Consider the following 17,667-nt stretch of genomic DNA (forward strand, 5'->3'; position numbering starts at 1 on the left):
AGTATCTTGATATATCCTTTATATGATCAATCTTTTCTTTTTTTTTGTCTATTATTATATTTAATATTAATATAATTAATTCTCATGCTCTCTTTCTCTCTCTATCGATAATTAAATTATTTTTATCGTATTTATACTAATACATCAAACTTTTTCGAGTCTATAAATAGAGCACATAAATTTTCTTATGTATTTATAGTATATATAACAAAATAATAATTTAGATACGCTATATATGTAATATAAACAATTTCGATTTCGCTTGTTTAACCTTGCTTAGGTATGTACGCAAGTGACAAAATATCAAATTAAAAATTAATTATTGATGAAAGTTATTAAAAAATTATTTAAAGAAAAATGTGCGAGAAGTTTTTTAAAAAACCGGAACAAGACAATGTCGAGAAATTATTTGTTAATGAATCATTTATTTCGAAAAAGTGCTTCTTGCAATCAACCAAAGATCATCCTGATTATATACTGAACATTCCCGCATACATATTATCTACAATCAAGTATCCAAAAGCTAATTTATATTACGCTTTTGCCGAAGATACGCATCCGATAAAAAGGATTGTTACCGTTTTAAAGATTTTTGAAGAGCAAAAACTTTTACCTTATTCCGTGCCATGTAAAGAACGTTTTACTAATCAGGATTTTAATTTAGAAGACGCTGTAAATCACTATCTTAAAACTGAACCACCCAGTTTCGTTATTTTCGGAAAACCAGGATTACATCATACCAACTTGGCATCAGCAATATCCGATTCTTGGAACTGTATTTTGATTTCGCCCACGTTGCTAATTCGACAAGAGATTGACGCAGCAACTGAGAAAGGCCAATATATAGAAAAAATTTTACGGTCCGGCAAATCTATAAAGCCTGAAATCATTATGAATTTGATACGATGCAGGATCAGGAACAGGGACGTCAAACACAGAGGTTACGTTATTGACTGTTTACCATTTATTCCTAATGACATGAACGACTTTAATTCATCATATTCGAGTTCTATTGTAAATATGGATCATACTTGCCCAGAATTTTGCGAAAATACGGCAGGTGAAAACGAGGCACACAAAGATGGAATTACATCCGATAATGTAGCATGTAAGACGCAATACAACTATGAGCAAGAAATTCCACGACAGATTGATGAAATGTTTACCATGTGGCCGAGAAAGCCTTTGATAATTATTTATCTTGTATGTCCGAAGCAAGATGTTGCGAGCAGATGTGCACGCTGGCGCATGGACCCTTCCACAGGTAACATGATCGATGAAAATGAATTCACGCAGCCATTTGAGGACGAATATGAACGCGACGAATCTGATACTTTGTACGATTTTTCTCAAGTTGCAAATGAACGAAATGAATCAATTACAAATGATCGAAAATTAGTGAGACTAATATTTGACGTTAACATACAATGTGATCTTTACGAACGATTAGCGTTACCAGTAATCGACAAATGGATCCTCGCGCACGATCCTCAACATGTAATTCGCGTGGATGGTTGTAGTTCGACGCGACGAATGCTTCAGATTCTCAAGACGCGTTTGTGTACTTTGGCATTGCAGCCGTCGATCCTTCCTAAAAAAATGATCGAACAAGATAATATACATTTTCAGGAAACATTTGCAGAGACGAACTTGAGCGATGAGCTTGTGGAAAAATCTGTAGAAGAAATCTTCGAGATTTTGAGGCAAAGAGAAGTTGTGTCAGCTGAATTCCCCTGGAAACTTTCTGCATGGAAGTTTTATTGTCCCGTCGCGCTAGCCGAAGGACGAACTATTAAGGGACTCCCAAAGTACGCGGTGCGATTTCTGAATAAAATTTTTTTTCTTTCTTCTGACGAAGCTATGGACTTATTTATCGAAAATCCACGAACGTTTTTGTTGCCACCTAATCCACGGCCATCCTGCAAAATAGCGGTGTTCGGACCCAAGTACGCTGGTAAGTCAGAACTCAGCGCTCAATTGGCGAAAGTTTTTGGCGGAATAGTGATAAATGTTGACGAGATTATGAAAAAATTAATCAAGCAAAAGGAATCTTTAAATCAGAAGTTATATGAGAACGCTTCGAATGTAGAAATTTCATTGGAATCTGTCGATAGATCTGTTGATGAAAAGGCCGATATTATTATACAGAATATTAAGGAAATACCCGACGTAAAATTAGAAGATGAATTACGAAGAGACGGTGGATATGTCGTGGATGGAATGTGCATGGACATTGAAGTCTGGCAAAAAATTGTCGATGCTAATATTGTATTTGAAGATATCATTGTTCTGTTCGAAAACGAGCCGTACGTCTACTTGCTGAATAAATTTCGCAAATTCTTTTATCTTGATAATTCGGTGCATAAAGATTACGACACGGAGGCGGATCAAGAAGAATATAGAATGTTACACGAAGAGGCAGAATGGAAGTATCTTGAACATTTAACACAATTCGAATCGGAATGGACAAAATTCGAAGAACAAATCCTTGAATTTGGAGGAAATGTGATAAGATGTAATCTTGCAGAAATTAAAGATGTGACAGAACACGTTATAAATTATATAAAAAGTCGTTTTAACACTTTTGTAAGCGTTGAAGGAAAAAATCAAGAGAACGAAATTCAACAAGAAGAAGCAACGGCTGCGGAAATTGAAACACATTTTGCTACTGAAAATGCTGAAAAAAGAGAAAACGAATATCTCGCGTACACTATCGATCTTGAAATAGCCGAACAACTTCTCAATTGCGGCTACTTTTTTTTCAGCGCTTTCGGACGATGGTGTCCCGTGCAGGTGTACACGAACAAGATTCCTGTTCAGATGTTTCTACCGATGAAATCTCGAGGACAGATTTTCCCGGTTGTACGTCATCCCTACATCTACTTTCTTGCTGGCGAAGAAGCACTTTTCACATTTTTGAATGATCCCTCGAAGTATCTGGCGCTCGACTGCCGTCTATCGCTTATTCCGCTTCGAATTTCCATTATCGGCCCGTCAAAATGTGGAAAAACAACGTTGGCAAATCGTTTCGCGAAAACATATGGCATGAAAGTAATTACTCGTTGCAAAGCATTGCGCCATATGTTGAAATATTATCCTTGGACCGAGTCAGCGCGCAGGACTGAAGATGAGCTTCGAGCTGGTCGGACTGCTTCGATCGAATCCGTAACACGTGCTATAGAAATACTCTCCATAGGATTACGCGCAGCAACTCAAGGTTACATTTTAGACGATTGTCCTTCGAATCGTAAAGAAGCCGAGCAACTGGCCCTTTTAGGGATGCAGCCGATGATCGTACTTGATTTCAAGGCAGATCTAGAGTTTTGTATCGAATGCCTCTCTTGGCATGACACGAATAATGACACGAGAAGATTGCTGAAATTCTCCGTTAATTTATTATCGCAGTGTTATACGGACTGGCAAACGGATCAAGCGAGTTTCCGAGACTGGCTAAAAAAGTTTTCGCAGAACGTGGTTGAACTGGATGCTACTAAAAGTAAATGGTACGTGTGGACTCGTGCGGACTACGCGGTGCACTCTCGATTCACCGACATTATGCTTTACTTTAATGAGGCGGATTTAGAAAAGGTTCACAGTCTGAAGCACATGTGCGTGTCACCTTACGAGTTTCGATCGCGGCAGAGTCGATACGAATCGTACTGTCCCGTTTGTTTGATCCTTGAGAAAATTTTTAAAACCTCCGGTCGATCAGTGGACAGTCAAGGAATGGTACAGTTTAGGGAATACTTCTATTGGATCTGTCCGCAACATATAGATGCTTTCATTAAAGATCCACTGCAATACACTTCACTTGTCAATGCAACGTCTCTTCTCGACGAACGACCACGAATACTTGAAGAGATAGTCGATACGGAGCACGCTTGCTGGGCGCAACGTCTTCAAGTCAGCGGTTTGTGCTTGGTAACTTATATCGATGGTTTGCCGGATCACAAGCTGACGCAAGGCAGAGTCGATCTGGGTGTTATCCTCAAGGATAAAGTATACCTCTTCTGCAGTGAAAAGTGTCGAGAAAAATTCCTCGAACAGCCCAACAAGTATTTTGAAATGGATATTCCTTGCGAAGTCCCGCAGATCGACATACGGCATCTACCGGATGTTGACTTTTTGGAGCAAACAGTGGCAAGAGTGTTAGTCGAAGCTGTGAATTTAATCTCCGTTTGTCGGCCGAAAATATTCGGTTTATCGGCGGCTGTTAGCTCAGCGATTTACATCGGCGTCTATTTGAAGACACACAATACATCCGAGAAGTTGCACGAGATAGATATTTACGAGGCTGTGAGCAAACGAATAGCAGGAATGCACAAAATTATAGAGATCGTCACGAGTACCATGAAAAAAAAGATTAATCCTTACGTGTTTTTGCCAAAATATCCCAGTTAAATTGCATTAGTGTCATCGACGCATTTATCTTTAAATTATGTTCGTATGTTTTAAAATAATCATCATTAATCGCTTTAACATTGTTTGAACTATCTATTTGCGTTTTGTTTCAGCACGTCGTGTTCCGGTACCCGATGCGAGGTTCGACTATCTTTGCGAATACTATAAGCCGGCTAGGTAAGAACCAGCAACGGACGGTTCCTAAAATACATTGACGTAGCGGGTAAACATGTATAGCGGAATAAAAGCATATAGTACACTGCCTACAGATGCATCGTTGTGAAGGGAAACGAGTCGGAATAACCGTGGGACATTTCCATACTTCTTCGCTTTTATTCTCGCAAGACGGAAATAGGGAGCCAGGGGACGATCTGCAATGCAGATCGGTCTAAATTCGTCTACGAAAGTTTCCGTATTCGTCGGTGCTACACATTCTTTATTCGCGTTACTACGTGATGCAGCATTCTTAAACGTGAATAACATCAACGGTAGATTTTTTAAATAAAATCATCGGAAGAAACAACGCGCATCGATAATAATATTGTGTTGATCGAAGGAAATGTTCCTACAATATTTGATTAAGATTCTGTTTGATGTATCTCTCATTTCGCGCGAGAACGTTGACTCTCGTTGCTTCGAATAAGTCGAGAACACAGTTAATAAAACTCCTTGGCCGTACGCCTTTGTCGCGTAAATAGTTAAATGTAAATCGTGCTTGTCTTACGATCGAATTCGACGTGAATCGGAGCATTGAAAATGCGAAACAGCGTTGGATCAAAGAGCAGCCGATTCATCGGCGGCCTCTATCGCCCGCCCTATTATCGTCCCGCGTTCTCGTCGTTCAAATCGTGTCGGAGCTCCGACCTCGACTACCGGCACGTGTCGGATGATTCGACGATCCGTGATGAAAGCCGGCTAATACACCATCTCCCTCCGCCGCCCTCCATCCATGGCTCGTCCACTTTCACCGACGCCTCCCTTCAAAGGCTAATTGTTTAATGAGCCCGCTGGCATTAGCATTTAAATACACCTCGTTGTCACTGTCGTCGTCACTCTTCTCCCACCCTCCTTCCCCCTTTCATCCCTGTTGCCATTCTGCGCGCGTGCATCACGTGGCCTTCGACCTTTATAATCGCGATCATCCATGATCTCCGTTTCGAAGGGAATCAACGTGCGAATGCGGAAAGCGAAATAATACCGTTCCATGCAACGACTAATCACACACTTACCCTAGTAAATATTAGATCGGTTCGATAATTTATTATTATTTATTAAATAAATTATTCAATTGAAATGTATGGTGCGATAATTTATTTCTGTCAAAGATATGTGTAATTATAAATTCCCATCTTTTTCTAGTAAAGTTCCGGCCTTCTTGCACGTAATGGACATTGCTGGATTAGTGAAGGGCGCCGCCGAGGGACAAGGCTTAGGAAATAGTTTTCTCTCGCACATTGGAGCTTGCGACGGCATATTTCATCTTTGTCGTAAGTGCGCTATTATATTGCTGTTCGTCGGTGCTATTTGTCTCCCGTTAATATCATTTTAATGTTTGCGCTGACGTGTACGGTGTATCCTCGCGTAAATAAATAAATCGTACGTTTTCGCATGAAATCATTTCAAATACTGAATCACGATAAAAGCAATTATAACGAGAAAAAATTTTGTCGATGAGATCGAGAGATTAGTTCTGAGCGATATTTATTTACTTTACCCGTTGAACATATGTATAATGTCGCGAATGTGAGTTTATTTTTACGACACACATATATGTATTCTGCTAACGTTATGAATACATGTTATGACCCCATCGTTAACTATTTCCCTGAAGTACATTACATTATTGTTCCTCATGATAATGCAAATCCATCTTCTTGTGCTTATCTCTTGGTTGATATATCTATGTACGTATCCCATAAACAAACGGAATGATCGTCAAATAACAATTAACAAATAAAGAAAAATTATATTTTATTTACAATTTGTAATTTATTACTAGTGAATTATCTTGAATTAAAAATTTAAATTTGTGTTAAAAATTTTCAGTTCCTTAATAAGAATTCAATTAGGAACTAAAGAATTTAATTTAAGATATTTTTTGTGTGACGTAATATTTTACTATTCATCAGGATTAATTGTAAGTAGAATCAGATATAATAAAATAAATCTATGGTACGTAGTGTTGCTCGTATTCGCAAGGGTCGTTAACACACATATTTTACATCGTTTTAATGTAACACATAGTAATTTACCAAACAGCTTGCTGATTCGTCAGGGAGAACCGTGCGATTGTTAGGTATATATTACATTCGTACTGAGAATAATATTTTCGAGGTACTTTTGCCGGTTAATTCGTTTTGGCAGACCGCCGACAGGTGGTAATTTTTTCAATAAAACCGACCCGGCAATTTTCGCGTAGCGATGGCAGCGGCTTAAATAGTCGACATGCGAGCTTCGCATTGAAGCGAATGTTTACAAGGATTTCCAGTATCAATTCCGATTTTAAAATATTTTTCTGTATGTGAAATATATATTTATTCGCGGTTTTTTTTAGGTGCCTTTGAGGATGACGATGTGACCCATGTAGAGGGTGATGTCAATCCCGTGAGAGATCTCGATATCATTAGCGAGGAGTTACGATTAAAAGACGTCGAATTCTTGAATACGCACCTCGAAAAGCTTGGGAAGCTTGTAATTCGTGGTAATGATAAGAAGCTGAAACCTGAATATGTGAGTAACTAATTAAACTTTGAAAAAAACGTAATGACGTCTCTAATAATCAATATGACGTAACTGATTATTCATACATATGCATATATATAGTGATATACATGATTATCAGTATTACTAATATATATAGATTATCAGAGCATAATACATATATTAACAGAGCTGCTTGAGCTGTCATGATAATTTTGCAGCAACATGCAGATGTTTTGAAAATTGCTATTCTTAACAACGTTTATATACGACCCATTTGACCCACTTTCATCGACCATTTTTCATGTGTAATTAAAAGCTTATTAAATGCAGACATTGCTTTTCACAAACAAATGCAATATCGTACAGAACTCAAATCACGCGATTTATATCTTCATATAACATATTTTACATATTTTAATTTTCGATTTTTTTAAATCTTAACGATACACACATTTTTTCTTCGATATTATATATTATTTCTAATTAATCTCATTAAGCTATTTTTTGTTACGAGAATCTAAAACATTTCTTCACGTTCCTTCTCGTTTATACGTGACGCATGAACATTTACCAAGTACAGTTGTATCCCCCCTCGTCAGATCAACTACAAAATTGCCGAGAAAATTAAGAGAACGCGGGCGAAGCAAAGAATTCCTGGAACGAGTCGATCGTTGGATTACCCTCCTTCCGCGGATTGACCCACGGCAATTACCCATCTCCCTCTCGTTCTCGACTTTGCAATTTGGCAAAAGTTTTCGAGAATTCTAAGCTACCTTTTTGTCTTTTCTCTCTTTCTTTCTCTGTCTTTCTCTTGATAGAATTAATGGGACTACGCGTGCTTGGCTAGCCAGTACGATCCTCTAATCACGATTCGATCGCGAAATTATCCTACTCAATGGCTCGCGTTCGTGCATCCGAGTGCCTAACGAAATCGATGAATGACGAAGTCGTTGCGAGAAACGAAGCAGTTACGCAATAACGTTCTGAAGATTTAATAACAATTTTTAATCTAACTTTTGCAGGAAACGCTTTTGAAGGTGAAGAGTGTTCTAGCGGACGACAAGAAACATATCAGGTTTGCTGATTGGAGTGCCAATGATGTGAGTTCAAACAATTTTACATCTCTGTGTTTTATTATTAAAAGTTTTCTTCTTTAATTTTACTTTACATTATATTTTGTAAAATTTCAGATCGAAGTACTAAACAAATATTTATTTCTTACATCTAAACCAATTCTGTATTTGGTGAATTTATCAGAAAAAGATTATATACGCAAAAAGAACAAATGGTACGTATTTTATAAACAAGTATTGCCACTTAGTATTATTACTTTATAAGTCTATTACATTTAAAAAAATTTTATTTAACAGGTTAATTAAGATAAAGGAATGGGTTGACAATAATGATCCAGGTGCGGTGTTAATCCCTTTCAGCGGCGTCTTCGAAAACAAGATTCTCGACATGGACGAGGCGGAACGCGCAAAATACTTCGAGGAACACAAAGTCACCAGGTTGGTATCAGCTTCCATGGTCCGTTATAACGATTATTATGTTTAGCCTGTAAATGTTTATGGCTTGTATTGCTGTGTCGCGCTCGCAAATGAGAGGGTTTAACCGTGCGTCGCTCCTTGCCGCCTTAAACTCGATGAAATTCGCATACATCGCACGGGTTTAGCAGTCGGCGAAGAAACACCGCAAAATTGTAGGAAAAAAAGATTAGACATAAAATCCGGCGAAAGCGTCTCCCTCGACCAAGCTGGGGTTCCCACACATTTAGCTATGCACCGAGTTATCCTCTAACGGTAATAATAATGTGGTAGGATCCAGCCAGCGTCTAGACTCCGTCCCACTCTCTCTACGTGGGTCGGCTAATAAAAACCATAGCTGTGCTTCGATGTGGCGTATTATATTTTTACGAACGGCTATTCAAATTCTTGCAAAATTGCATAAAAACCCCTCCTGCCCTCGCGGGCATACTGGCATAATCGAAGAGGCGGGTGGAGCGAAAAGTAATCGGTTCGGAGGTTCGGCAATTCGATCAGTTAGTGGGTCATTCGTACCCCAGGGCTCCCTTGTATTGGTGGTAGATTCGTAACTGTATATTGTATATTTTTTTTATTCGTCAATATAAATTTTAGTCACGTTGTACACAATATAGTTATAAATCTAAACTGAATTAATCATGATACTAAATAATGTAAAATTAATAATTATATATATATATTAAATATTTTAATAAATAGGAAAGAAATAGGTACTTTAAAAATAACAAATATTTAGAAAAAAAATAAAGAGAATATAGATTTAAGATATTTCCTAGGATTTATATTTTGTTTGCTCACAGATTCTCATAGTGTGAATGGAGTAAGAAAAAAATCTACGATACCTAAATTTGCTTAATAATCGGATGGTACGAATGAAGGGACAAAAGATACCTTGATTTTATTTTGAGACCGCAGATAACCGCTGGAATAGGTCTCTGCTAGAGTTAGAATGATAAAATTGCGGTATTAAGTCGTTCGCCTTTATGTGTGTTCTCTGAACTCTTGGACTTTCATCAGGCCCATCGCGCGTTCCACTTGCGCTAACCTGTCATTAGACGATATTTGGCCTGAGACAATCTTATTCTACAATGCGGCACATGGTCATTTTAAACGCGGACGTGCTTTATTTTTTTATGATTAAAAAAAAAAAGAAAATATACATATCGTATATTGTCTGATAATAAATAAGTCGCCTTTTTTCAATAAGTGGACGAATATGTATCTTTTTTCTTTTTGTTTAGTGCACTTGACAAAATAATTATACAAGGATACAAGGCGCTAAACTTGCATTATTTCTTCACGGCCGGCCACGATGAAGTTAAAGCATGGACAATCCAAGTAAGCATAGATAATAAAAATAATAAAAAGAAAGTGTGATAAATAGAGTGTAATAAAGATTGCATATATTTGATTATTAAATTGCATGATAAAATTTTATCAATATTAATAAAGATTTATATATAAAATATCTGGATTTATATATATATATATATATATATACATGTGTATATGTGTGTGTGTGTGTGTGTGTGTGTGTGTGTGTGTGTGTGTGTGTGTGTGTGTGTGTGTGTGTGTGTGTGTGTGTGTGTGTGTGTGTGTGTGTGTGTGTGTGTGTGTGTGTGTGTGTGTGTGTGTGTGTGTGTGTGTGTGTGTGTGTGTGTGTGTGTGTGTGTGTGTGTGTGTGTGTGTGTGTGTGTGTGTGTGTGTGTGTGTGTGTGTGTGTGTGTGTGTGTGTGTGTGTGTGTGTGTGTGTGTGTGTGTGTGTGTGTGTGTGTGTGTGTGTGTGTGTGTGTGTGTGTGTGTGTGTGTGTGTGTGTGTGTGTGTGTGTGTGTGTGTGTGTGTGTGTGTGTGTGTGTGTGTGTGTGTGTGTGTGTGTGTGTGTGTGTGTGTGTGTGTGTGTGTGTGTGTGTGTGTGTGTGTGTGTGTGTGTGTGTGTGTGTGTGTGTGTGTGTGTGTGTGTGTGTGTGTGTGTGTGTGTGTGTGTGTGTGTGTGTGTGTGTGTGTGTGTGTGTGTGTGTGTGTGTGTGTGTGTGTGTGTGTGTGTGTGTGTGTGTGTGTGTGTGTGTGTGTGTGTGTGTGTGTGTGTGTGTGTGTATGTATGTATGTATGTATTAATATTAATAAGAGAAAAAATTATATATTATTATCTTCTTTATTGCAGTAAGCTTATTATGTGATATTAGTTATATAATATATAATTTAATAAAATATAATTCATGTAAAGTTTATTTTAACACTATAATATAATTATATTGCTTACGTTTTACAGAAAGGTACAAGAGCACCTCAAGCTGCTGGCAAGATACATACGGATTTCGAAAAAGGATTTATTATGGCGGAAGTGATGAAATTTGATGATTTTAAAAATGAAGGCTCGGAAGCTGCAGTAAAGGTATTTGAAACAATTTTTCATACTAGACAAGACTACACGTTTTCTTTGCATTTATTACATAAAATAAATAAATAAATAAATATATATATATATATATATATATATATATATATATATATATATATATACACTTGTAATTAAAATATAATATATAATTTTATAAAATATAAATATATAATTATAAATATAATTTATAATTATATATAATTATAAACATATATAAATATAAATATTACGGGAATATAATTATATATAAATATAAATATATAATTTTTTGTCATCAGGCTGCCGGAAGATACAGACAGCAAGGGCGTAGTTACATAGTCGAAGACGGCGATATTATTTTCTTTAAGTTCAACGCAGGTGCTGGATTAAAAGACGCGAAAAAGAAGTGATGGCACGCGTTTCTCATGTTGTTGCTTGTCCATCTGTACATCAACATGATCCTATTATCCTGTTGCACACATCACCCCCGTGTCAATTAATCCAGCCCAATTTTCCTGATTCTCTTTGACTTTTTTATTCATGTATACATGTCAACGCGATAACGATAGTGACAATTATTTTTATATTCTACAGAAGTTATATACAAAATTAATCGCGAATATAGTCATAATAGACATTTTCAAATGACATTTTACTGGAATAATATTCAGTATTCTTCTTGTTCAAAATTATGCACGTAAAATAATGCATAATTCAATATTCACGGATGTTACGACGTTATCCTTTCATAACAAATTACAAAGAAGAAGAAGGAAATTACAGTTTCATTTTCATTACTATATATATAATTAGATGATTTGCTTGTGCATTCTACATTTTTTAACTTTGGTGTAAAACTGCAGGAATGAGAGAGGAAAGAAAAAGAACGGAAACGAACAAAACGTATGTAAAACATTTTTTTGCAATCTCTTTTGTATTTGTTCAACATAATTTTCTATTAAATTTATGTATATATATAGAATGACACAAAAAGATTGTAATAGTCTCGTAAATTTACTGTTGCGTAAGTCTATGAATCAAATTTTTATGTTCCTTTTGAATAAGGCAAATTTTGAACACATTCTTATAAAAATAATTACATCATTAGATGAATTCTATTGAATTTATACTTTTCTCTTTTTCCTTGTATCCTTTTTGGAGATCTAATATATATATATATATATAATTTTCAGTATATATATATTTATAATATTTTCAATAATACTTTTTTTTATCCAGATAAATTTAACATGTGTTTTCTGTGATATTTTAAAAAAATATCTTTTGTTATGTAGCTATATCCTCTCATGTGTGTGTGACAAAAAAAATATATTATAAACTATTATAAGCATTGTGTGCTAATTTCTATATAGAAATAATTTTTTAAAAATATAATAAAAAAAGTAAATAGGAAAATATTACAAAGCAATAGAGTCAGCATAAAATTAAAATTTAGAAATTTAATGTCTATTTTATTTTACACAAAGTGCTACAGTGGATTCTATTCGTTATTATAATGTGTTACTACAAATATATCGATTATTACGTATTTTTATCATTACAAATATTTTACAATTTTTTTTACAAATTATGTGATTTTACTGAAGATAACACATTTAAATTTTATTGCATTTTCATAAAATATATATAATTTATAACTTAAAGCAAAGACGATGATGTCTGGCACTCTATAGAGTTAAATATATTTTTTTCAGTTTTTTTTCTTTAATGACATTTTTTTATACTAGAAATCCATTTATGTGCTATAACTGTTGCATTACAGGTTTAGATTTTACAGACGTAGCACAGAACAGAACCAGAAACCGTGGATACTTCTCTCTGTATTACTCACAGAGTTTTGTAGAAACGACTATGTAGTTTGAGATCTTCGTTTTAAGAAGGCGCTTCGAACACGCGCCAAGAAAGAACATCGATGGCAATTGACAATACGTTGATGGTAAAATCAAGGTAAAGAAAAAAAAAGCTTTTCTTTCTCTCTCACGTTCGTCTCTTTATAACTTTTTTTCAATTTATTTTTACTATGTCCACTTATGGTATTCATAGTATAATCAAATGTGTTCTCTTTACAGGATGTAAAAAATTTAATACAGATATATGTACGTGCAGTCTCATTTCAAATAATTATAACAGGTCTAATAATACACACACACACATATATACATGTCTAGAAATCAGTTTTCATCCATCTTATACTTTTATTCTCATTTTTTTCGTTTTCGACAAGTAGTCAGATTTATGGAACAGTTCCTCTAAAAAGGTAAACCTTGTCCCATTTACTAAAACCAAAAAAGAAGTCAAGTTCTAAACACTTCTCTTATAACGAAGAACATATTTTTATTTTTTATTTTAGATTGTATATATATAAATTTATTAAAAATTAAATAGCTTAAAATTATATAATATATAATACCCTATTCGATTTTATTTATTCTATTTACAATAATGGAATAAGAATTTTATATTTTTTCTCTTTTTTTAACTATGTTCTTGATTTTTCTTTTTACAATTATTCGATTATAATTAAATTTTTCTATTTTAATGTCTCTAAGTTTTCTCGTTATTCTAAAATTATTTGTCTAAATGGCACATATGGAGAATGAAAATATTGTGGTTTTTTACACTGGCTCTCGTTTTCTCGGTCACTGTTTTCTCATTCTACATATAATCACATACATAACGAATATGTATAGTGAAAGAACACAAAAAAATTCTAGTTTACTAGAAAACAACTGGTAACAGTAGAGAAAATAGACAAGATTTTGTTATATTATACAATACAATACAATTAGGTACTCATTTTAGAAGATATACGTTTTACACACACACATGTACACACACTTATATAACACACATCATATATTTTATTAGAAAATTAAGATCTATCTTAGAACTGATTGACTTAATTAACAATTGAATGGTATAGTATAATGATGTTTATATTATGATTTTCGTCCATATAGTATAATGATGTTTATATTATGATTTTTCATCCGTTTTATGAATTTATATACTCGCTGTTGCTTAGCATTGCTATCTCACTATTCATATACATATTTGATTATGTGAAGAAACGAATGAAAACAACGCGTAACATTTTTATTCTGCGCATTATTATAGAATACGAATAGGAAAAAGACAATGTTTGGTCCCGACAATTTCACGTTACGGTTACAATAATCGACTAATATTGGACTGTTGTACTGCAGTAATCATATTATCAGTCGTTGTTGAAAGTTTTGTTGAGAAGTCGAGATTTTAACCATTGATAAAATTCCACTTCTTGTGCAAGAACTTTTCTTAAGGATGCATCTTTAACTTGTTTTAAAGTCACCAAAGTAAATAGATTCTCTTTTGATCCTACGTATGAGAAATGAAATAATGTATAATAATAACGAAAAAAAAATAGATTTTATCGATGTAAGATATTACAACAGATATGGCAAAAATATTTACATAAAACACTTACGAAATTGATTATAGACATTAATAGCACCATTAAAAAAATAGGGAAACTCTACTGCAAGCGCATTTAGCGATTCCTCAATATAATCTAATATGCCAACAACGGGATACCATCGAATAACATTTGCTTTAGCGTGCTCCAACGCCCACGTGCTATTTCGTTCCCTGAAGAGAAACAACATGTATAACATAAAAATCAACAACTAATAATAGTTAAATCTTTCTCTTATTTTTTCGCAAAAATTCTTATCTTTCTTAGTCAACGTTTAAATAAATTATCAGAGAAATGTAATAATATAAATAATATAATATTTATACAATGACGTTAATTTAAAAATCGACAAAAATATATTTACATGCAGCGCGGTTCCTGTCCACAAAAATGAGATATAGCTCCATGATAAGGCATGCCTTTTTTTCCTTTCCTATATCAGAATCATAAAAGTAATATCGTTATTTCAATTTAATACTTTGGTGTCTTTAATATCTCTCTCTCTCTCTCTCTCTCTCTCTCTCTCTCTCTCTCTCTCTCTCTCTCTCTCTCTCTCTCTCTCTCTCTCTCTCTCTCTCTCTCTCTCTCTCTCTCTCTCTCTCTCTCTCTCTCTCTCTCTCTCTCTCTCTCTCTCTCTCTCTCTCTCTCTCTCTCTCTCTCTCTCTCTCTCTCTCTCTCTCTCTCTTTTTTTTTTTTTCTCTCTCTCTCTCTCTCTCTCTCTCTCTCTCTCTCTCTCTCTCTCTCTCTCTCTCTCTCTCTCTCTCTCTCTCTCTCTCTCTCTCTCTCTCTCTCTCTCTCTCTCTCTCTCTCTCTCTCTCTCTCTCTCTCTCTCTCTCTCTCTCTCTCTCTCTCTCTCTCTCTCTCTCTCTCTCTCTCTCTCTCTCTCTCTCTCTCTCTCTCTCTCTCTCTCTCTCTCTCTCTCTCTCTCTCTCTCTCTCTCTCTCTCTCTCTCTCTCTCTCTCTCTCTCTCTCTCTCTCTCTCTCTCTCTCTCTCTCTCTCTCTCTCTCTCTCTCTCTCTCTCTCTCTCTCTCTCTCTCTCTCTCTCTCTCTCTCTCTCTCTCTCTCTCTCTCTCTCTCTCTCTCTCTCTCTCTCTCTCTCTCTCTCTCTCTCTCTCTCTCTCTCTCTCTCTCTCTCTCTCTCTCTCTCTCTCTCTCTCTCTCTCTCTCTCTCTCTCTCTCTCTCTCTCTCTCTCTCTCTCTCTCTCTCTCTCTCTCTCTCTCTCTCTCTCTCTCTCTCTCTCTCTCTCTCTCTCTCTCTCTCTCTCTCTCTCTCTCTCTCTCTCTCTCTCTCTCTCTCTCTCTCTCTCTCTCTCTCTCTCTCTCTCTCTCTCTCTTCTCCTCTCTCTCTCTCTCTCTCTCTCTCTCTCTCTCTCTCTCTCTCTCTCTCTCTCTCTCTCTCTCTCTCTCTCTCTCTCTCTCTCTCTCTCTTTCTCTTTGTCTTCTAAAATATGCAACTTTTAAAAATGAAAAATTATAATTCTACCATTGCCAAATTCGTTCATCCAAAGGATCTCTCACTAAAGATATAAAAGTAGGTCCTTGACGCCCAAATGCCGAGAAATTTAAAAACTTTATGTCTCCATCAAAAGTTAAGGGAATAGCTTCTTGCCTAATAATACTTATAACTTCTTCCACTAATAATTCCTGCGAAATTAAGAATCTTTTATGATTATATTTTATGATAATAGAAACAAAAAAATTGTAGTTACATTTTTGTAAATTTTGTGAAACTAATTATAAAGAAAAATATTGTTTTTAATTAATCGCAAAATCGTTTGTTAATAATTTCAACATTGAAATAAATTATTAAAACTTGGAAATGATTTCGAGAGAAAGAAAAATAACTAACTTGTTGTAAAGTTGATAAGAATTCGTAATCACTCGGTGGTAAACGTATATGTTTAAAAGCATTGTATCCTTGTAAGCGTTGTAGAATCAATACCATCAATTCGGCACCTGTACCAGGTATACGTGTCAGCATAAGAACGTGCTTGTATTTGTACGGTATGTCATCCAATTCGGCGAGAGAAGGTGTGACATATCGATGCGTCTGTTTGAAATATGTAAATTAAGATAATCGTGTAAATCATTATTTTACACAAATGTTATATTTTGCAACATAAACAATAAATTAATTTTTTAATGTCTTATCTCTTTAATCGTTTTTGATTGATGAGAAAGAAGCATCAATTATTTATAATTAATTGTACGCAAATAGTAGGAATACGTGTTTAGTTTAGACTCGTAGAGAATGCATTCTCCGAGTATTACGCAAACACAAGTCATCTCTAGCATGTTACTTCGAAAGCTACATTCGCTGATGCGCTCAATAATTAGATGCAAAATTAAATCAAGATATATTCCGTAATGCACGTCTTAATTTGGCGTGCACTTAATAAAAGTATGATGTGTACTCTCGTCTTTTAAGATTGAACAAATATTTTCTTGACGATAAATTTTTGCAAAATTTTTCGATAAATGCAAAATTGAACACGATTATTCGTAGTCGATGAATTGATTTTAATCGACATTGTGTAAGTTCACCTGGCTGCGAGCGATCCATCGATCATTGGCAGGTGACTTTTCGTGTTTTTTAAACGAGTTATGTTTTTTGGCAACACTCGCGAGCTCAAGCAGATCCATAGACGATCTCACGTTCAAAGCGATAAAAATCATTGTCAAACACATTGAAAGTAATAATAGAAAACCGCGATTCCGGTGCATTTTTTATTTTTAATTGATTTAATACGTCGTTTTATTTACGATATAATTTCATTTGCAGCCGTTTTATTTTTTTTTTTTTTTCAAGAAATACTCTTTGGATTATCGAGATTGAAACTACACGTCTACCGAGTAACTGAAGAGAATGTTAGTGGGTCAAACTCCGCAAACTGCGTGATCCCCACATCTTCGCCATAGCCTACGACCCCCACCGATCGGTTGATTGGGTGAAACGCAACATTTCACTTTCCAATGCGTGCTGTATAAGCGTCTTGCTCGCGCGTATAAGTGATTTCTAGAAATTGCTCATTCTAACACTGAATAACATATATTACAAGCTGAAGTATCTTACGTTCTGTAATTTCGATCGAATAATCGAATGTCTCAACAAGAAGTGAGAAAATAACAATTGTGTAAAACGCGGAGCTTGATATTTTTATGTTT

At 35.2% G+C, this 17,667-nt stretch overlaps 2 protein-coding genes across 8 annotated transcripts in view; one reads left to right on the plus strand and one right to left on the minus strand.

Annotated features, from left to right (window-relative positions):
- Positions 1-13,347, plus strand: part of LOC140676142 (obg-like ATPase 1) — a 28,302-nt gene extending 14,955 nt beyond the window's left edge. For 3 of the 7 annotated variants that reach the window (XM_072910890.1, XM_072910889.1, XM_072910886.1), the window contains exons 3-11: positions 4,518-4,578; positions 5,761-5,888; positions 6,956-7,131; positions 8,127-8,204; positions 8,295-8,392; positions 8,475-8,615; positions 9,890-9,986; positions 10,919-11,041; positions 11,326-12,113. In XM_072910890.1, coding sequence (XP_072766991.1) covers positions 4,518-4,578; positions 5,761-5,888; positions 6,956-7,131; positions 8,127-8,204; positions 8,295-8,392; positions 8,475-8,615; positions 9,890-9,986; positions 10,919-11,041; positions 11,326-11,436 — 1,013 coding nt within the window. In that variant the 3' untranslated portion in view covers positions 11,437-12,113. Of the gene's footprint in view, positions 1-15; positions 4,441-4,514; positions 4,579-5,760; positions 5,889-6,955; positions 7,132-8,126; positions 8,205-8,294; positions 8,393-8,474; positions 8,616-9,889; positions 9,987-10,918; positions 11,042-11,325; positions 12,114-12,809; positions 12,995-13,116 lie in introns of those variants that run through there. The other 4 variants (XR_012048536.1, XM_072910887.1, XM_072910891.1 and 1 more) reach the window with 4 other exon arrangements.
- A 142-nt stretch (positions 13,348-13,489) lies between these two features.
- LOC140676148 (uronyl 2-sulfotransferase) lies at positions 13,490-17,362 on the minus strand. The gene is made up of 6 exons (XM_072910906.1): positions 17,047-17,362; positions 16,352-16,552; positions 15,986-16,146; positions 14,866-14,934; positions 14,514-14,674; positions 13,490-14,404 (listed from the first exon to the last, which is right to left on the minus strand). The coding sequence occupies exons 1-6, from the start codon at positions 17,224-17,226 to the stop codon at positions 14,265-14,267; spliced, it is 912 nt and encodes a 303-aa protein (XP_072767007.1). The 5' UTR covers positions 17,227-17,362; the 3' UTR covers positions 13,490-14,264.
- Positions 17,363-17,667: the final 305 nt, after the last annotated feature.

The sequence above is a fragment of the Anoplolepis gracilipes genome, chromosome 2, assembly GCF_047496725.1.
Source record: "Anoplolepis gracilipes chromosome 2, ASM4749672v1, whole genome shotgun sequence".
Classification (NCBI taxonomy): domain Eukaryota; kingdom Metazoa; phylum Arthropoda; class Insecta; order Hymenoptera; family Formicidae; genus Anoplolepis; species Anoplolepis gracilipes.